We start from the raw sequence: 21,791 nt of genomic DNA on the forward strand, positions 1-21,791 counted from the left end.
TGAGTGCCACAACTCCAGAGTTGTCCGCGACTGGACCTAGCGGTCAGGGGTCCCTTTACCTTTACCTTTACCCCCACCCTACTTATGCTGGTCTATGACCGTAATAAAGATTTGATGGTGAATCTTGTAGGTAAACTGTTCCCAAGTTGTTAAGGGCTTTATATACTAACACCCAGTGCTATTTTGGTAAAAAAAAGAAGTGCTAGAATTCACTAGGAAAGCCTCCCTTGTTCTCTTCTAATGGCAATGGCGCCCACCTGAGAGGTGCCAGAACTAAGTTCCAGTGAGTTCTAGCTGAAAAAGAGCCCTGGCAACACCTTGAACTTGGCCCAGTACCAAATAGACAACCAGTGCAGGTCTCTGAGCACAGGTGTAATATGCCGACAAGGCCTCACTCCCATCAGCAGTCATGCAGAAGCACTCTGCACTAACTGTGGCGGCTTCTGGATCAAGCACAAGGAAAGCCCCACATAGAGTGCACTGTAGTAATCTAGTCAAGAAGTAACTGACGTATTAACTACTGTAGCCAGGCTTTCCTGGGTAACTGTATTCTGCATCCATGACTCCCAGTTGCCTCTGCTTTGTGCAAAATCATGGGTTCACACACAGAGAATGTCCTGACTATAATTGTCTTGCACACAGAAAATTTCCTTCCCTAAAGGGGTTGAAATACAGCATCTCTGCACTCATTCCACCTCCTGCAAGTATGTCCTGCTTTTGTGCATGCACAAAAATCATGGGGGCAAACTTTCCCCTAGGCTGTGCCACTTCAGATTGCAGGGGGAGGCTGGCAGTTTTGGATGCCCCCATAATGAAAACAATCGCCCTGCCTGTATTGGTGTGTTTGCTTGCTTGTAGCATTTGTATGGCTGCTCATCATTCCCTGAACGGCTCACAAGCAAAAAGCCATGAAATGCAAGATGGAACTATCAAGATTTTAAATACAAAACCCAGCAAATGGCAGCATAAATATTTGATCAGCAGAGAAGAGTAAAAAAACATTTCTGCAGCAGAAGTAATGGTAACATGACGGTAAAGAGGGGATTACAAGTGAGATATTAAAATCACAATTTTAAAAGTCCAGAGAGAACAACACCAAAAAGTATTCAAGAGGCACTCACTCAGGCCAAAATGTAGGCTCAAAGCAAGCCTCAAGGAGTAAGGGCAGGTGGGTTTTACGACCATCGAAAACGTCTTCTCCTTTGGGTGACTGCTCCATCACCAAGAAAAGAACAATGCACATCACTTTAAAAAGAGGACTAAAAGGGGACACTGGTTTGCATGTTAAAAATTTACATAGACTAAGTTATAGATATGCATTTGGAGACAATTACTCTAACTTTAATAGAAATACAGTATATCTCCCCTCAATGGGGAAGACTAGGGGCAGGTAGCTTGTGTTTATGCTCAGTTTGCTGTCCCGGTGGTGAAATTTGTTGATTGGCAACTTCTAATGGCCCCTTGCTCTTGCTCTGTCTTCGTAGAAATCTTTAAACTGGGCAGCCCATCAAATAGAGAACTGTCTTCTGTACAGCGAAAAGACGTGGCCACCCTACCTTGGTAGCCACCTGTTGCACCCCTCTTGACAGGACACTCAGAGTAGGTCCTGGGAAGTGGATCTTGAATTTCAGGTGGAGGTCTCTACGGGAGAAGACAATTTTTCAGGCACCCTGGCCCCAATGCCATGAAGGCTTTAAAGGTGAGAAACAGCAGCTTGAAATGGGTCTGCAAATGGACTGGGAGCCAGTGCAGCTGACAAAGCACAGGAGTCATGTGATAAAAAACACCCAATCCCTGCTGTATTATGGACCAAGTGCAGTTCGGATACATGTAAAATCCAGCATGTTTGAAAGAAGGGCTCTCACCGGCAACCAACTTTTCTGCTTGCTTCTACACCTCCCCCTACCCCCACCCCGCAAACAGCACTAAAACATGCAAAGTGCTACATTCCAGGTCAAGCATTATTGCCACCTGATTTTGCTGCATGTGGCTATAACTTCAAGGAGAATTCCATCTCCTTATTACCTTTCAGGGTGGACTTCTGGCTAGCCTGCTGGTTCGTTTTCTAGATCACTGGTTGTTTTGTGTGTATTTTAACCTCTTGCATTAGTTGACATAAACCACCCTGAACTGTGAAAAGGTGGCTAGGAAGCGTGTTAAATGAATAACTCGCATACTTGACTGCTCAGGCGTTCAGCTGAGAGTGCTAAGTTGCTGAACAAGGAGTGTGAGTGTATGAATTGACCCAGCGATCAAATCTTTCCCTCCCTTCCACTCTCTCCCAAAGTACTGGAGTCAAAACTGTATCCTCCTCAGGGCAAGGACCTGCTTCGGTTGCCCTGAAAGATGCCATGTATACAGATGGCAATGTAATAATAACATACCTGAAATCTTACCTGCAACAAAAACGAGGAGCAGGAATACCTTCATCAGCATCATTATCATAGCTACCGCCTGGTAACTCACAGAATCTGATTTTTCCCAGGAAAGGACTGGTTCTCCAGCGTCTCATCAAAGGAGGAGACAGTTCTTAAGCAGGAAGTGCACCTTCTCTCTTCTTGTCCGTTTCTTCATTGCACATCAATGAAATGCCCAGCACCACCAGAATTTCAAGCTCTGGAAGCCTCTCTGCGCTCCCACAAGATCTAACACTCGCCACCTCTTCTGCTTGGGAAAGTGATCACAGACAGCATTTTAATTCCGCTGACGTGCTGGTGCTAAGTGGCTGGTGGCAATTGGTCTGGAGACGAAGATTTGAGGTTGTGGGGGGGTAAGAAATCCTACTCCTAGCTGGATTTCGCAGAATGCTTTTACCTGGGAATCTGTCTTATGCGACGGTCTTTGCAGTAATAATAATAACAGCATCCCAAATAGGTCCTCTGCATCAGACTTATGCACTGGCATCTCGGGCATTGACAGCAATTAACCGCACTGTCTTGAATTACCTCGGGTAATGGAAGCTTTCTGTTGTCTAATGAAGAACAATCACTAACACTGTAAGCCAAGGAGGAGGGAGGCTGGTGTTGGGAGATCCAGACTGCATGTCATCTTCTCGTCTCAACTCCCTTTAATTAAAAGACATATGCTGTGCTGTGATGGATGGGAGAGCTTGGCAGCCTCATCTCAGAAGAGAAAGGAGAGCCCCCTTTTCAAGCAAGACTATTCCAGGGGACCTGTCCACTACTGGCCTGGCAACTGAAGCTTGGTTGGCAAACACAAGGGCAATGTTTTAGAGGGAGCCAGTGACATGGGGATCAAATCAAAGGGGCACCATCTATTGTCTCTCTTCCCATGTGTACCAATATAGGAGCAAAAGACTCTTTAACACACACACCCTTTCCACTTCGATGGACCAACTTTTCCTTCTTATCCACTCATTTCACTTAGATTCTTACAAATGGGGATGGCCATTTTTATTAATTTTATTGCCCACCCTCCACTAGTAAGTCCCAGGACAGGTTGCAACAATTTAATATTATTTCTTGAAATAGTTTTTATTTGATTTTACAAGTGTAAAGTTAAAACAATACCAGGTACATATCCATATACAGAGATTTCTCTGAACCTCAAGACTTCTCACCATCCCCTCCATGTGTCCTGTTGTCAACATTTACAACTGCATACTATTTCACAATTTATATTTTGTATCTGCCCATATTTGTAGCGTTTGTTACATTACAAATGTTATTAGAATCCTGCTAAAGTTTTCATCTACTTACCGTGCTCGCCTAAATAAATTATAAATTTTCCCATTCTTTCTTGAAGTTCTTGTCTTCTTGGTTCCTGAGCTTTCCAGTCAGTTTTGCCATTTCAGCACAGCCCAACAGCTTGCTTTGCCATTCATCTTTCTTCTTTCCATCTCTGGACTAGTAGAATCCGTGTGGCTGTTGTCACATACATAAAAAGTCTGTTCTACTCCTCTGGGATGTTGGCACCTACAATTCCTAATAAAAAAGCTTCTTCTTCTTCCTCTTCTTCTTCTTCTTCTTCCTCTTCTTCTTCTTCTTCTTCTTCTTCTTCTTCTTCTTCTTCTTCTTCTTCTTCTTCTTCTTCTTCTTCTTCTTCTTCTTCTTCTTCTTCTTCGTTATTTTAAACATTTCTTTCAATTCATTATATATCATTTCCCAGAAAGCTTTTATTACCTTACACGACCACCACCTATGGTAAAAGGTACCTTCTTTTCCTTTACATTTCCAGCAGGCATTTGTACTTGAGGTCACAACAATTTAAAATACAATATCAAAAACAGTTAAAACAAATGACAGTCACATGAATTTGGGTGGATCCAGAAAGCACACGTCTCAAGTGTCAAAGACCAGGGCAAAGAGGTGTCTTGGAGGCCTGGCTGAGCCTCTCTGCCAGGTCTGGGGAAACGCAGGGCCAGGAACAGCATGCAGCCTCCAGGCCCTTCTATCCAGTCCTCAGGACTCTCTCAAAGCTATGCCTCCTCTCCCTGGACTGCATTCTCCACTGGTCCTGCTCAATGTCCTCCTTCAGTTCTTTAGCCTGGCAGGAATGTGCCCCTGAATTGCTTCCCAGGATGAAGATTGAGAGAAGCACAATAGAGAAATGTTGGGCTTTTGCATGGCCGGAATTTAGGCTCCTCTGCAAAGGTGGAAGTCACGCCCATTGCTGTGCCCACTTTAGCCTCTGGCCTTGCCCTGTTTGATGTGCTTGCCCTGTTTGATGTGCTTTCCCTCAAACCAGTTTATTTCTCTCTCTCTCTCTCTCTCTCTCTCTCTCTCTCTCTCTCTCTCTCTATATATATATATATATATAATATTTATTAAATTTTCTGTTTTACAATTTAGAATATTCATTTATACAACCTTAAAATATCAATGACTTCTCTTCTTCTCTTTCCATGGTTCATTTTACATAGCATAAATCCTTGCATATTTTATAGAAACTAAACCATTCAGAATTTCATTATTACTTTAGAATTTCATTATTATTTCATTATCAAAACTTTTTTCCTCTGTTGATTTTATCTTCATGCTGACAAAATTTTCAAGCATACACAATTTCTCCCCATATATTCAGTGGACATTTTTCCAATCTTCTTTCAAAGAATGTTCTTCTTATTCTCCTATTCTATACGTTAGATCCGCAAGCTGCGCATATTCCACCAGTTTAAGTTCCCATTCTTCTTTGGTTGGGACCTCACTCATTTTCCATTTTGGGGCTAACGAAACATGGGCCACCTTAGTGGCATACATAAATAGCCTTTTTTGACACCTGGGAATTTCCACCTGACACTCAAACGAGTTTCTATCTGATTAGGAAGCAGAAGCCACGGTTAAGCCGAGATGTTTGTGTGTGAGGTTTTTCAGGCAGCCGTTGCGTACGCATGGATGACAGTTCTAGTGAGCTGGAGTTCATCACAGAGAGATAAATCAGAGAATGCAAATAGGGCGAAGGCACACACAAACACTTGCGATGTAAAAAGCAATTTGTAATACAACCAGCGGGGTGGGGTGGGGGGAAGACCTTGCTGCATTTCTAGCCGCTAACATGTACATAGCCTCTGATCCTGCCAAAGTGAAGGGCTTGGACAGATACCCTTTGCCACGTGCGTGGGGTACCCCTGTGCCTCAGGACTCTGCACCATCACCCAGCGGCAGAGCAAGCCGATTGGGGGCCTGGGGCGGCGTGCGTGCCCTGAGCCCAGGGGCGGGGCCACATGCGTGGGGGCGGGGCCAGTCATGGGAGGCAGGGCCAGTCATGGGAGGCGGGGCCAGCCTGGGCAGGATACTCCGCAGGGCCTCCGAGGAGTCTCCTTACCTCCTCCCACTCAGCCGCCCTACAGCTGAGGGGGAAGAGGCGGGTGGGCCGTTTGGGGCAGCACGGAGCCTGCTGGTGCCCGAGCCACCGCATCACTCCCAGGAGTGACGCGTAGCTCGGGCGTGCTGCAGGCCCTGCGGTGAGAGCTGCTTGGCAATTTGTCACCCCCATCAGTGGTGACCCCCTTCCTCCGCCCCTGCCATGACCTCCTGGACCCCAAGGGAAAAGACAGCAATGAACCCAGACCAACTCCACAATTAGCAGTGCTGGATTGCCCAATAGGCAGACTAAGTACATGCTTAGGGCACCAGCAAAGCAGGGGGACCAAAAAAAAAGATTTTAAAAATGGTAAGAACTTTGTTCAGCTTCCTTACACTCCGCTACACACTCTTCCCCGATTTTTCTATTCTGTTTCTAATACTTATTCCCACACACCTGTATGTGTCCTACTAAAGCCACTTCCGCACCTGCGTCGGAGGTGGGGTTGTGGGCTGCCCGACTGTACCATCGCGTAGGGGCTGCAAGCTCAGCCCCTACGCAATGGTAGGTTCCCGCCTGCGTCACCCCCCCGACCAGCCAATGAGGTCGGTCGGGGCGGGGCCACGACTTTTAAAGGGCTCTGCAGGCGGGAAGAAGCTCCCTCTTTCTTCCCCTGTTCGCCGGAGCGAACAATTCTCCTTCGTTCAGCGTTGCATCCTCTCTTGGTTTGCCCCATCCGTTGCCTCCAAACCCCTTGTTCACTTTGCTTTAGTTTAATCCATGTGTCATGAGTCTTTATTCAGGGGAAGGAGGGCATATTGCCACACAACGTAGATGAAATTATTGTGGGGAGATCAGATTCTCTCATGTGTTGCAATAAATCTTTGTTGTTGTTTTTATTTGAAACTTTTATTTCACAGTTTACTTTTGCTTTTATTTTGCATTCTGTAATGAGGGGGGCACTATAATTTTTTCCCGGGTTTCAGCCCCTAAATGTCTTAATCTGGCCCTGGACATTAGAATGTGGAGAATTGCCCAAAGTCTCTGTTCATAAGACTCTGCTTCTGAAAGTGAAGCTTTGACTTTATATCTGTGGTTCCCAATGTGGGGCACATGCCCCATGGGGGGGGGCGATTTGGTTTTTAAGGGGGGCAATTCAAGAATGAGTTATTAACAGTGAATGGCCTTTTAGGCTTCCTCCACGTGAATAGGAGTTCACTTTTTGAATAATAAGAATTATATGTCACGGGGGAGGGGGTATCAGGATTTTAGAGATGCTTAGGCCAAAAAAAGTTTGGGAACCACTGCTTTATATACTTCCAGGATCAGGGCCTTGCTTGGAAGAGACCTAATAGAGGAAGCATTGGTTCCTTTCTTGCTGGTGCAACACTTATCCTCCCTAGTTCTGCAGGTTCTTAACTGGTGGAGTGTGGTGGAGTCTCCTTCTTTGGAGGTCTTTAAGCGGAGGCTTGACAGCCTTCTGTCAGGAATGCTTTGATGGTGTTTCCTGCTTGGCAGGGGGTTGGACTGGATGGCCCTTGTGGTCTCTTTCAACTCTATGATTCTATGACAATTCATTGGCTGCACCTGCTGTTGTGCCAAACCCCTTGAATCTAGTAGGTTTCCCTACTAGCCTAACAGCTCCCCTATCTGGGTTCCTCAGGCTCCTACGGGAGGAAGGGTAGGACAGCAGTGGAAGAAATAAATAATAATCTAGCTTGCAAACTGCAACATGGCTGTCTTACCAAGAGCAGAAGTAGCTGGCTGTTTCATAAATCACAGTTCTGAAGGGTCAAAACAGATGTTGAGATCATGCAGCCAGAAACTCCCAAATGAGTAATGGGCAGTAGATCAAACTAAGCCACCTTTCCCCAATGTGGTGCCCTCAAGCAGTTTTGGACTGTAACTTCCGTCAGCCACAGCCTAAAGATCCAACCCTGGCAATGGAAGAAGCAGTACAGATTCTCTGAACCGTATCCATTTGATCAATCAGCCTGATTCTACGTAGCCCTTGGGTTGGTTTGTGCTGTACATACAAAGAAGATCAGGATCTGCTGCATCAGGCCATTGGCCCATCTAGTCCAGCATCCTTTTCCCTCAGTGGCCAACAAGGTGCCTCTTATGGGAAGCCTGCAAGCAGGATGTTGGTGTTAACAGCAGCACTTTCCCCACTTGCGATTCCATGCAATGGGTTTCCAACATACCTGCCAAGTTGCTGTCAGAGAAATAAGGGACCCGGCCGGAAATAGCACACCGGAAGTAGCACTGCCGCCATTTTGGAACTGGGCGGAGCATGCTCAGAAGTGACTTTTGATGCTGCTTTGCCCAGTTCCAAAATGGCCGCCACGCCAGAAGTCGCACTGCAGCCATTTTGGAACTGGGCAGAGCAGCATCAAAAGTCGCTTCTGAGCATGCTCCGCCCAGTTCCAAAATGGCCACCGTGCCAGAATAAACCGGGGGAAAACAAAAAAATCCATTTTTTCAGCTAGGAACAGCTGGAAAAACGGGGATTTCCCGGGGAAACCGGGAGACTTGGCAGCTATGGTTTTCAAAGGTATATTGCCTTCAGTGTTGTGACTAGTAGTCATTTGTAGCCTTACCTTCATGCAAACATGATTTGGGTTGTCCTCACAGCACCCCATATATATACTGTATAAACCTTTCACATTCTGCCTTCTGCTTCATCCCAGGGAAGGAGGCAGCAAGATTCAATGAAAAGAAAATGGAAGCAATAGTTTTCTGGGGCACCAGGAAAACCATTCATATTGTCTTGAAGTTACTAGCCAAGCTTGCAAACATGTTCAGCAGCCAAGATGAGTTTAAAAGGCAGGGGACAGATTCAGATTATCTCATAAATTTGGGCCACCTCAGCTTCCTGCTGCAACTGGGGCCACTTTTGCCTCCAAAAAACAGGCCAAGGGAAGCTTAACTGGTCTCTCTGAGGCGAGAATATTACTCGCACAGAAATGGAAGCAACATGAAATACCCACAGTTGAAGAATGGCAGTGGAAACTCATGGAGTACGCAGAAATAGCAAAATTGACTAGAAAAATCAGAGAACAAGTTGACGAAGCATTCCAAAGAGACTGGATGAAATTTACAACATACATAGAAAAGAACTATACACAAATAAAGACACTCACGGGACTGAAATAGACTTCATAATGTTTATTAAAAATCATTCATTTTGGATTTAAGAATATCAAACAAACATATTACAACAATTGAAGGATGTACATTGATGAAATTTTGAATATTATTCCATACCGTGTTTCTCATATTATAAGACATGTCTTATATTTATTTTTTCCTCAAAAAAACACACTATGGCTTATTTTCAAGGGATGTCTTATTTTTTTCCTCCTCCTCCTCCTGCCGCGTCCGGCATTGCTGCTGCGCCTATCACTATGTCTTATTTTCGGGGTATGGCTTATATTCCTTGAATGCTTAAAAATCCTGCTATGGCTTATTTTATGGGTATGTCTTAAAATATGAGAAACAGGGTAGTATTAAGTACACATAGCATGTAAACATGACAAATGCGTAAATATAAAGAAAATGCAGAGAAACCAGAAGAAGGAGGGAGGGAAGGACAAATTCGTTTAAGAGTTAAAGTATTAAGGTTAAAAGAAATAAGGTATGTACTGTATTATGTATTTGGAAAATCTGTAAAACCAATAAAGGTCATTAAAAAAATACACTCAATGGAGTTTCAGACTTTCCCATTGCTACCTGGAGATATCAGGGAATGAACCTGGAACCTTTAGCACTCAAGGCACTTTCTCTGCTCCTGAGCTATGGTCCTCCATCCCTCATCAATATCCTAGAGGTTGAAGCTGGCAAGAGAGGAGTTGGGTGCCTGGGACAATCTCTTTCCATTCCATTCTAGGATCTTCTGTGTGCCTTCTCCCTCTCTCTCCCTCTGCTGCACCCTTCATGCTGCTCAGTAGGAAAGCAACAATCTAGCCCTGGCCCCTCCGGAATGGCCATCTGAATTATCGAGATGGTGAAAGGTTTATTATGCAAACATAATAAACGTAATAAGGGACGTGTTTATTATGCAAACAGCAACTGAGTTATGTGTCCTTTAAGACTACTAAATAGTTTTTAATTACTGCTATATCAGTAAATCCCATAAATATGCAAATGCAATTAGTTCACAAAATAGGCCCTAAATATCTTTATTCCTCTCCAACAAAGTTCTTTGAAGTTAATCGCCAGCTCCCTTTGTTCACTCCCTTGGCAGCGGAGCTGAAAATGATGGGAATTATGACAGATGTACACATTTTGGGGGGGAGAAGTGTATTTTCCCACCCACCCCTTCATCCAAATGCCACATCTGGACAGGGAGAGATGGGATGTGGACGAGGGGAAGAAGAGATGGATGAGGAAACACCCCCTCCCAGAGAACAACTTCATCATTTGGCCCACAGCAAAGTGCTTTGTGCTGTGCACAACAGACATATCACAACAAGTGGGTCTTGCAACAAGATGCAAATGCTCATAGTGTTCCCTTTCTAGATTCCAAACAGTTTAATTTCCTCTTCCCCTTGGTTTTCCATTCTCCCCCACCCCCCAAAAAGAAAGAACAGCCTGTTAGCATCCCATGCCCTCCAAGCATGCTCTGCTCACATTGACCCATTGTAAGCACACAGATGGTTGCAAACCCCACCCCACCCCCAACTAAAGTTTCTGCTCTACCTTTGGAAACCTTGAAATTCTCCTAAGCCTCCTGATAGCTCGTGTGTGTGTCTGTGTGTGTGTGTGTGTGTGTGTGTCCATTTGGCTACATAAGGAGCAACACTCAAAGACACTTGGGATCTTCTTCTTCTTCTTCTTCTTCTTCTTCTTCTTCTTCTTCTTCTTCTTCTTCTTCTTCTTCTTCATCTTCTTCATCTTCTTCATCTTCTTCATCTTCTTCTTCTTTGGTGATCGTAGCCAAGTGAGATTGTCTTCCATGAACACAGCTTTAACAGTGAGTCTGTAAGTGACTGTGGAGGCCAATTCTGGATCCCCATGTCCTTCCACAGTGGGGACATTGGTTTCTTGGGGGGAGTTTATCATGATGAGGGTTTGCCAAGCGTGCCTTCCTCTTAACACTTTTCTCCCTTTCGTCCTGAGTTCAAGCGTCTTCAAAGCCCGTGGCACTTTTGGTAAAGGCTGTTCTCCAACTGGAGCACTCTCAGGCCAGTGATTCCCAGTTGTTGGTGTTTATACTACTTTATTATTATTATTATTTGCCTTGAGAGAATCTTTAAACCTCTTTTGTTGAGCACCAGCATTATTTTTTCCCAATTTTAAGTTCAGAATACAGTACAGTAGTTGCTTTGGAAGATGATAGTCATTCAAACAACATGACCAGTCCAACAAAGTTGATGTTGAAGGATAATTGCTTCAACACAGGTGATTTTTGCTTTTTCCATTAGATCGTCTGTCTTCCTAAGTGATGTTTAAAAATTTTCAGAGACACCATTGACGGAGTTTATAAATGGTCCACATTTCACAAGCATACAGTAAGGTTGGTAGTACAATAGCTTTGTGAACAAGCATTTTGGTTTCCCTGCAAATGTCCCAGTCCTCAGGCACTCTGCACTTCATTCGGGGAAAGCTACAGCAAAATGTCACCATACAGAATGCATTGGCTTCTGTTCAACATGCCAGTGGTTACATCCCATTCCACCACCACAGCTTTCCATCCTCTTCCCACAAACAAGTCAGCATTCTGTGCCCACTGAGCATGCTCAGACCTCATTAGGCTGTTTTGGGTGGGTGTGTTTGTGCACCAGTGTTCACTCCTGGCTACATTAAAATCTCAGGTTTCTCTATTGATTTCTACAGGCAGTATTCACTTGTGTTCCTGGGAATGTTCAAAAATAGCTTCTCAGGCAGGCTGAACCAAAGAATTACCTAACCAGAAAAGGAGAGAATTCTCTCTAACTTTTAAATCTCTGTGTGTATCTCTTCCTCCTTTTTTTCAAGATAGTCGACCCTTTCTTTTTTTGCTCCCCCCACCTAAGTCACCATTGCACGGGCACTAAGTAAACACATTTCTCATTAGGGGTTTTCTTTTTTGGGGGGGGGGTTGTGACCTCTTAGAGGTTTCCCTCCTGAAACTTTGTTGTACAGGTGCATATAACACCGGTCCTGAAAGACCTACATTGGCTCCCAGTATGTTTCCGAGCACAATTCAAAGTGTTGGTGCTGATCTTTAAAGCCCTAAACAGCCTTGACCCAGTATACCTGAAGGAGCGTCTCCACCCCCATTGTTCAGCCCAGACACTGAGGTCCAGCTCCAAGGGCCTTCTGGCAGTTCCCTCACTGTGAGAAGTGAGGTTATAGGGAACCAGGCAGAGGGCCTTCTCGGTAGTGGTGCCCGCCCAGTGGAATGTCCTCCCATCAGAAGACAAGGAAATAAACAACTATCTGACTTTTAGAAGATATCTGAAGGCAGCCCTGTTTGGGGAAGTTTTTAATGTTTGATGTTTTCTCATTATTATTTTTTAGTATTCTGTTGGAAGCTGCCCAGAGTGGCTGGGGAAACCCAGCCCGATTGGCGGGGTATAAATAAGAAATTATTATTATTATTATTATTATTATTATTATTATTATTATTATTATTATATAAAGCTTGGGGTCCTCCTGAGTATGCTGGTGCCTTCTGCTTGTGGCGTGGGTAGCATCTGTGGCAGATGCTTGGGTGGGGAATATCAGTAGCTCCCTATTTGTTCCTCCTGAGTCCCCGGCTATACCTTTCTTTCAGAGAACAAAGCTATGAGTCATGCATCCCCAAAAATGAGCCTGCTGCCCTTACGTGGGATGGAGGAGGAGGACAGTGTCCTCCTGGCCAGTAGTGAAATAAGGTCCAACTGTCAACCCTGTTGGATTCTGTAAGTATAATGGGGCCACAGGTTCCATCTTGACCATGAGTAGGCAAACTAAGGCCCGGGGGCCGGATCCGGCCCAATCGCCTTCTCAATCCGGCCCACGGACGGTCCTGGAATCAGCGTGTTTTTACATGAGTAGAATGTCCCTTTTATTTAAAATGCATCTCTGGGTTATTTGTGGGGCATAGGAATTCGTTCCTTTTTTATTTTTATTTTCAAAATATAGTCCGCCGCCCCCACAAGGTCTGAGGGACAGTGGACTGGCCCCCTGCTGAAAAAGTTTGCCTTGGCCAGCTCTAATTAGAAGGAGCTTGTTTGCCGATTTAAACTGCAACCCTATGCCAAGCATACTTATGCTGGAGTAAGTCCCTTTGAACACTACAGTGGGACTTACACCTGCAAAGATGTGCCTAGGATTGTGCTATTAATTAGGTAAAATGGTCCTAGGGAGAGGTGTTCCCATGTATCCCCCTATAGAATTAAATCAGCCTCTCCCAGCATGGGACCTTCCAGATCAGGCATCAGCAACCTCCGGCCCATGGGACGGATCCGGCCCACGGAGGCTGTTTATCCAGCCCACGAGCCGCCCAGTCACCTGCGGCGCGGTAAATGGCGCCTGCGTAGATGCTGGAAGTTGCGTCTGCGCCTGTGCAGGCGCTGGAAATCGCTTTTGCGCAGGTGCGATTTCCAGCATCTGCGCAGCCGCAGAAGCAATTTCCGGCACTGCAGGCATGCGCAGAAGCGATTTCCAGCGCCCCGGACATGGGTAGTGTGGCGCTGGAAATCGCTTCTGTGCATGTCTGGCCCACAGGCCATGGGAATGCTCCGGCTAGTGGGGAAATCTCGCTAATACAAATGTCTCTGTAACACAGGCACTGGAGAAGGACATGCTCTACTGTTAAAGCTGGCTTAGACAAATGACGAATTAAGTTCATAACTAGGGTGTGTTGGTCAATTGGGGTTTTTAAAAAATGGAATTTCTACCACCATCACCACCCCTTTCACCACAAAACAGCCTCAACGTGGCATATAATAATAAGATACAATAATAAATAGAATTATAGAGAAAGATAGAAAAGAAAAGCAGTAAATAATAAGACAGCACATTAAACCAGCGGATAAAAGCCAATGGAAGGTCTGGGGCAGTGCTCTGCTTGAAGGGTTGCTTCACCCAAGTTCAGTTTAAAGGTAGCAGTCCCTAAGAAGGGAGAAGAGACCTTGCAGTTGCCCACTCGGAACAATGAGAAAACCAGGAGGACTCCACTGGAATCTGAAGGGTAAGAGTTGGCACATGGTGACGCTATCTGGGGAGAGAATTTTATAATGTGGAGGTCGCCAATAAGTACCCACCTTGCATTAAGAGGCGGTGACAGCTGGAAAAAGCCCTCTGTTGAACGAGGCAATGCATGGATAGAGAGACAAGGCAGTTTTAAAGGTCTAATCCAGCACTTTGGAAGCAAATTGGGAGCTAGTACAAAGCTGCCCCCAGGCATATGGAAAGGGTAAGTGCGTAGAAACCATTTAGTGGACCTGCCACATGTTTTAATATACAAAATATACTCCCGTCCTGTTCAGAATTAATTTGTTATCCTTAATGTTTTTGCAAAGCTACTGCTGCCATGCACATTTTGTATAGTCAGAGTGCCATCTGGGGGCCAAATTGGATTTTTCTGGTGTATCTGATTTGCTGTCTGATAAATGATGGGATGGTAACACAGCATTTTAGGTGTCATTTGTTGTGTGATTTTAATCGGAGGATTCATTATTTTGTTATTGAATCACTTCACTTGATAGGGGAACCCAGAGCAGGACCCCTGAAGTGGATCTCAAGATTCAGGTCAGTATATGTGGAAGAAGGTCGTGTCTTAAGATATCCTGATTCCACGCCATCTATGGTTAAAACCAGCATTTTAAAATTGGGCCACAAAAATGGGTTTGGAGACAGTGGGGCTTCCTTAAATTTGTAGGAGACATTTTCCCAAAATGGTGGTTGGCCCTTCTCTTGCAACCCCGATCACACTAACCATGGTGCTTACAAGCATACAATTTTTTATCAAAGTATATGTTTTGGGATGTTTCAATAACAGTCAATCTATTATTATAAAATAATATAATTACAATTAGGAAGTATGAGAGAGAGTCAGGGCTTGTAGATGGGGTCTCTTCTAGCCCTGCCTGGGGATGCTATGGTTTAAACATGAGACTTTCCGCATGCAAAGAACAAGAGCCACTATGTTGTGTAATGGGTAGAATGTCGGACCACGCAGGGCCGTCTCTAGGCCTGGGCTGGGCGACGCAATGCTCCAGGGCGCCTGGCCACCAGGGGCACTGCTGCGCCCGCCAGACAGCTGATGTCTGAGTCCTATGGCTCCGCCCCCACCTCCTCCCCTTCAGCCTGCGGGAATCCCCTCAGCCGCTGCCCGCCGAGCTGCTGTCGCCTGCAGGAGCGGCGGTGGCAGGAGTGGCTCCCGAGGGGCCTCCTCCACATCTGGTGCCCGCCGCCCCACCACCACCACTCCCAGGGCACAGGCAGCGGCATGGCAACCGCCTCCTGCTCCTCGGGCCGCTGGGAGCACAGCAAGAGAGCGCAGGCGGAGGCAGCAGTGGACCGGTCAGCCGGTTGGGGAACAAGCGGCACACTGCGGGACCCGGAATTCACCGCTCACGCTTGTTTCCTTCGGTGTGGATGGCGGCCGCTGGGCTACGCGGGTTACTGAGATCGATGGACATGATTTAACTTAGGCCCATTCATTTCGTTGGGTTTGCTCTGAGTAGCACTTTGTTGGAATTCAATTCTGCTCTTGGGCGAATAAAAAAGAGCTGTTGAGTGTGAGGCAACTGGAAGGTGTCCATGTGGCATTTGAAAAAAATGTCAACAGAAACCAGGATGGATAAAAATCAATGATTTAATTTTTAAAAAAAAAAATCAGATTTTTTAATTTTAAATCATTCTTTTATTTAAATAATATTTTTAAAATAAAATGCTTGGGGGGGGATCTATCTAAAGATAGTTTTCTATTTCAGTTACATTATAGTCCAAGGGCTATTCAAGGATTTGTTTTAAGTTTTTTATGTGTGCTGAAACTCAGTTTTTTTTATATACAGTATATATAAAAAAATTAACCACATCAGTTAACAAACATGGATACATATGCTATAATGTTATGGTTTTAGTTAAAATGTTTTAATTGTTATTAAGGAAATGATTGTTTTTCTCCTTCCAATAAAGTACAGCAGAAAAGTTGTCCAAATATAAACAATAATTTCATAATTATTTATATATTTCTAATAGTATAACCAAATCAGTCATTTTTTTATATAACAGGAAAAACCACCCTGAATATGAAACCTTCATCTGGTTGTAAATATTAAGATTATACCAGCAAGAATGAGTCTTTCTGTAAAAAATTTTTTTTATTTAAATCAAGTCTTACTGACTGGTGATTTAAATCGTGATTTAAATCGATTTGAATCAAATCAAATCCATCCACCCTGACAGAAACCCATTCTGATGTGCATAAATATTTATTGAATGCAATGCATTAGAAGAACTAAAGGAAATATACTGTTTCTGAGAGCGAAATTTAAAACTTCCGCCTCACGTTTAGCGGGGGTGGGGTGCGGACTATTACCGGCCGCCTCGAGCGGAGGCGACTCGTCGTGGGGAGAGAATCGATAGGGAGGCGGAGCGACCCGCGCGGCGTTCGGCTCCCGCTCAGCCAAAAGGAACGGGAGGAGGCGCTAGGCAAAAAGCTCTCTCGTGGGCATGCGCGCCTCGCTCCGAGGGGGGGGGCGCGGCCGGTGGAGGCTCGAACCCGACACGCCCCCTCGCGCGAGCACCTCTCTTCAGAAATATGAGACCCGGCCGGATTTGTTTTTCGTTTGGGTAAGGGGTGGTGTGCGCCGCCCTCTGCCGCGCGCTGATAGGTTGGCGGCGTGGGCGGGGCTTGCCGTGGGCGGCGGTTGCGGGGAGCGTGGAGCGTGGAGAGCTCGGGTCGCCTCTGTGGTGGCTGAGGAGGAGGCGGCGGCGGGCGCGATGACGGCCGAGCTGCAGCAGGCCCAGGAGGGGGGCGCGGCTGCTGTCGAGAGCCAAGGACGGGTGAGGGATTGGGAACCTGTCGGGGGGGGGGGGCGGTTCGTGAGAGAGGGAGAGATCCGAGTTGGTTCGCCTACCTTGGTCTGCCACCCGCGAGGGTATACTGGAGAGAGGAAAAAAACTCGCGCCTCCTTTCCTTTTCACTTCTTTGCCTTCTCCCTTCTATCCTACCCCCCCCCCCCGCCAAAAAAAACAAAAACCAACCACCCCGGGTCTTAGTCTGTATATAATCAGACATAGCCGTTAATATTAGCAATATTCATTAGTACATTATTATTGCGATTATTATTTATTGCTGTTATACCCATCGCTGGTAACCTATCTATATAACTTTTTCCTGTAAACACAAAAAAGTCTGCTGGTTCAATATTGCATGTAAAAGTGTGCTTTGAGCGCCCTAAATAGAGTGCCCTAGAATGATACTTGATGGATGAAGCTGTAAGTGGCAGAAGAAGAGGAGGGCCTTCCTGGGTTTACACGACTTTTTTCTTTGTGCGTCTTCTGTTTCCCTAAACGGGAAACTCTGAAAGTGGGGTCGTATCATTAGCAGACAAACAAAGAGGGAGGAAGGAATTTCAGGTGCTAGGAATCAGTTTATTGTGAGATGAGGTGGGTTTTTTTGCCTTCCTTGCTGACACTTTTTAAAAGTAACAGCTCTTCTCCAGTGCTATTTTTCTAGAAAAAGAAATGCTGGAACTCACCCTTGTTCTCTTATAATGGCAGTGGCACTCACCTGAGAGGTGTTTGAACTGAGTTCTGGTGCTTTCCAGTGGGGAGGGGGGAAAGCCCTGCTCTTCTCTAAACTACTTAAAGTATCTTAATACTTGCTTGCTGTTTTTTTCTTTCACACCCCTCAGAGATGTATGTCTTCATGGTGTATCTGCTAGTTTTGTACACACTTTTCTTTTGCCAGCTGGGTTTTGCGTTTCTCAGGCACCTTTGACATTTATAGATGTGGACCTCCTCCTCCCTTGCTGCTCCTCAGAATCCCCTTTCAGCATTCCTGCATCACTGTGGGTAGGGGGATAATTAAAATTTATGGCTGCTTTAAATGGATTCTAGATGTATGATTTTAAGGTGGTGGTCTTACATTGCTCTAGATCTCTCTGAGGACCTTTGGCCCAATGAAAATAGTAAAGACAAAGAATTTGCTTGGTTATTATTGGAAAGTTCAGCTGAGCAAGCAGTAGACATGCGCTCACTCTGATATGTAGGAATATTGCAGATCTGTTGATTCTGCCTTGTGGATTTCAGTGGCAAAAATTCAGCTAAGCAAGATCCACTTTGCACACTGAACTGTGCTGCTGCTAGTGAAGCTGTTTGAAAAGGTAGCTGTGACTTTATCTGTACATAGGTAGCAAACTCTGTGGCTGGATTGCTGCTTGTGGTGGTGATGCCCTGGTAATACAACCATCCCTTAAATTTGTGGCGCATATGACGTTTTTTGCTCCTGTTAAAAGAGTGTCTTTGTTTCATTTACGTCAAGATAAGATGTCTGTACGCTTAGTGGAAAAAGTGGCTGCTACGCTGCTAAGTGGGGCAGCCCAATTGGACTATGGGGTCACCGGTCCTGAATGTGCTACAATGATTGGCAATGACCTACCAGGCCAAATTCAAAGTATTAGTCCTTGCCTATGAAGCCTATCCACCATGTCCGACCCTAAAATTGGCAGGTGAGACCTTATTGGTGGTGGTGCCACTCAGGGCTGCCTGGTTGTTGACCTTTGACAGGGTCTTTTCAGTGTCAGTTCACCATTTTTGGAATGTCACCCCTAATGAGACACTTCTCTCTTATCTTTGGCTTTCAGGAGAAATTTTAAAACATTCCTGTTTATTCGGGAATGAATATTTATTCAGATGTCTGAAATACACTGTTCTTCGCCATCCCAAGATCGTTGGAAGGAACTGTTTTTAGATTGCTTTTTAATGTTTTATCATTGTTGTGTCTGGTGCCCTGGGCTGCTTCAGGAGACAGGCATGATATCAATCAAATGAATAAAATAAATAGATAAAACATAAAGATGATGAATAGGATTTGTTTTTGGCCTGGCAGCCCATTTTGTGGTACCAAATGAAGCTTGTGAATCTGATAACTATAAATATTTTTATTTATTTATTTGAACTTAAGATGTTTCCTAGTCACCTCAATGGATCTAAGTTTCCTTAAAGAAAGAAAGAAAGAAAGAAAGAAAGAAAAATATTACAGATTTTTAAAATATTAATGAAGTCATATTTGTGTCTGGCTTTCACTGTACTAAACAGAAGCACGTGGTTTTCACTAATAACTATTAACAACTACCAATTATGTGGTTTGACCAACCAGTGGTAGGTCAACTTTGTCACTGAACTTAAAATAAAACTTACTAAACCTCTGGGTAATGAAATTCCTTTCACTGTTGCTTGTTATGGTGAGTATTAATCATAGTCTAATACTAATTTTAATGATCGGTCATGATGATGTCAAATTATTTTCTGAGGAGAAGACAGGTTTTTGGCAGGCTTGTAGCATCTTCACAGAATGATGATGTTCCCAGTATTACAAAAATGACTTGCTGTGTGCCATTGGATGTTGACCAGTTGTGTGTGATGCTCAGTGAATGATATTCCTGTGATTAGTATTTTATTGAGCTAGATGCTTCTTTAGTGCTGATTTTAGTGTTCTATTTGATTTTGGGGGGGAAATGTCGTGGTGAGGATTTCAGCCCTTAAAGGCAGCCTATAAATATTTCAATTTGTTTTTTAAAAAGAAACCAGTTCCTGACAAATAATTTAACAGGGTGCCTTAGGGACATAAATTGATCTAAATAGGTTGGAACTTGAATGATGTCTTTGCATCTGGAGTATACTCTTTTGGAGGGAGAGGGGTTGCGTGAACATAGTGAGAGTGGGATAATTATGTATAATGTAATGATTCCTAAACTGTATTTTATTTTTCTTCTGGGACTCTGGATGTGAGATTCATAATTGCCAGTATCTGAGTAAGGGGGTTCCTTACCTGTCAGTTTGTCTTTACCTGTTTTCCTTGCTGTTTAAAAATGTTGCTTGGATAGCTATCCTTTCTGAATGCTAGCCAAACTTTTCTGAAAATCAGCTATTTGATCTCCGTTATTTGGGCCTAGCTTGGTTTGTTGATAGGTGAATTTGCATGCCTTTTTCATATTTTGATAAAAAGGACTGGATACCTTTTTAGACCTTGGGAATTAATGAGACCTGTTTCCTGACCCTCCCCCCCATTACCTGAATGGAAATGTATCAGCGTGAAATATTAAATTTGAGGTAAAATTTGGAGTAATTTGATCCTAGATGTTGCTATGCAACTACTCCTTAATCAGCTAGCCTACTTCATAGAACCTCTAGAGTGGAGAAAAGCTGTGTTGTTGTTGTTGTTTAGTTGTTTAGTCGTGTCCGCCTCTTCGTGACCCCATGGATCAGGACACACCAGGCACTCCTGTCTTCCACTGCCACAGTTTGGTCAGACTCATGTTGGTGGCTTCGAGAACACTGTCCAACCATCTCGTCCTCTGTTGCCCCCTTCTCCTTGTGCCCTCAATCTTTCCCAACATCAAGGTCTTTTCCAGGGAGTCTTCTCTTCTCATGAGGTGGCCAAAGTATTGGAGCCTCAGCTTCAGGATCTGTCCTTCCAGTGAGCACTCAGGGCTGATTTCCTTCAGAATGAATAGGTTTGACCTTCTTGCAGTCCATGGGACTCTCAAGACAGAGTCTCCTCCAGCACCATAATTCGAAAGCATCAATTATTCGGCCATCAGCTCTCACTTCCATACATCACGACTGGGAAACCAAAGCTTTAACTATACGGACCGTTGTCAGCAAGGTGATGTCTCTGCATTTTAAGAGAGAAAAGCTAGATCATGCTAACTCCACCAGCCAACTGGTTACAGGGCAGTTTGGAGAGGGTCTAGTGTGCTGTATATCTTTGGCACTTTGTTGTAAGTGAGAAATGACAAACCTAAATGGCATGTGCAGCCGGCTTAAAATAGCTCCTCATCAAACCCCTGCAAATTCCTGGACTGCTTACATCTGATAGCATATGCTGCTGCTTTTTGGTGGAATAAATATGTAGACTGCTGGTCCCTCACCCTGGTAAAAGGATATTTAAACTGGTATTGCTTTGACCTGGCTATAATTCCTCCTTTAAAGGGCACATGCTCCTTTCTAATAAGGAGCTACCGGTAGCTTTCACTGAGGCATGAAATGGAACATGTTGCATTTAAAAGTATTGATGCCTAGTGGTATTTAGAGAATATGTAAGCTTTTGAGTTGGACAGAATGCTGAATGGTATGTCTAGGTGATCAAATGTCTGCATCTAGAAAGGTCCAGAAAGGTACATTGACCTGTGGAGGCAACCACTGAACTTTCCTTTTTTTGTGCTTCACGCACAGAGCCATTGGTCAGCCCTCCTTCCTTGTATGCAGAAGAAACAAACCATACTTTCTGGCTTAGCTGCATGTCCAGCGTAGGGCTTGATGTGTTTTTCTCAAACTGCAGTTGATAAGCCAATATCAAACCCTGGCTACAGTTCATGGTTTTTAGGAGCAAAAATAACCCATGGTCACTGGTTTGGGATGTAAATCTTGAGCTAGGGATTGTAATTTCTTTCTTCACAGTGCAAGCTTAGGCAAATGCATGGTTATTGAATCATTCGCTCTAGCTCATGTGTGAACTGTGCTGATGTACCCAGCCTGGTACGCACTCTCCAGATGTTGATAGACTCCAACTTCCATCAGCCCAGCCTGTATGGCAGTGGTGAAGGCTGATGGGAGCTGTAGTTCGGCAACATCCAGAGGGCACTGGATTGGAGAAGGCTGGTCTACTACAATGTTGATATTGCCTCTCTGTAAGTATTCTATTGTTATTCCCTTGTTGACATGTACTTTCTTTGTCCCATGTGACTGTAGAATGGCAATGTGCTCATCAACCAGCTCAGAGAGATCACAGGCATTCAGGATCCTTCGTTCCTCCACACAGCCCTGAAGGTAAGTATTCTTCTGCCATTTTGGTGGCACTGGTTGTTGCACCATGAATGTCA

At 44.6% G+C, this 21,791-nt stretch overlaps 2 protein-coding genes across 7 annotated transcripts in view; one reads left to right on the plus strand and one right to left on the minus strand.

Moving 5' to 3' along the window:
• The window catches only part of HTR3B (5-hydroxytryptamine receptor 3B), a 36,313-nt gene extending 20,936 nt beyond the window's left edge, over positions 1 to 15,377 (minus strand). Inside the window, exon 1 of the mRNA XM_035140019.1 lies at positions 15,314 to 15,377. Coding sequence (XP_034995910.1) covers positions 15,314 to 15,377 — 64 coding nt within the window. The remainder of the gene's footprint in view (positions 1 to 15,313) is intronic.
• Positions 15,378 to 16,650: 1,273 nt separating this feature from the next.
• The window catches only part of USP28 (ubiquitin specific peptidase 28), a 34,083-nt gene continuing 28,942 nt past the window's right edge, over positions 16,651 to 21,791 (plus strand). For 3 of the 6 annotated variants that reach the window (XM_035139170.2, XM_088658247.1, XM_088658248.1), the window contains exons 1-2: positions 16,651 to 16,746; positions 21,661 to 21,738. In XM_035139170.2, the coding sequence (XP_034995061.1) occupies positions 16,684 to 16,746; positions 21,661 to 21,738 (141 nt within the window). In that variant the 5' untranslated portion in view covers positions 16,651 to 16,683. Of the gene's footprint in view, positions 16,747 to 20,315; positions 20,576 to 21,660; positions 21,739 to 21,791 lie in introns of those variants that run through there. The other 3 variants (XM_060268548.2, XM_060268549.2, XM_060268550.2) reach the window with 3 other exon arrangements.

Source organism: Zootoca vivipara, chromosome 14 (genome assembly GCF_965207765.1).
Source record: "Zootoca vivipara chromosome 14, rZooViv2.hap1.1, whole genome shotgun sequence".
In the NCBI taxonomy this organism is placed as follows: Eukaryota; Metazoa; Chordata; class Lepidosauria; order Squamata; family Lacertidae; genus Zootoca; species Zootoca vivipara.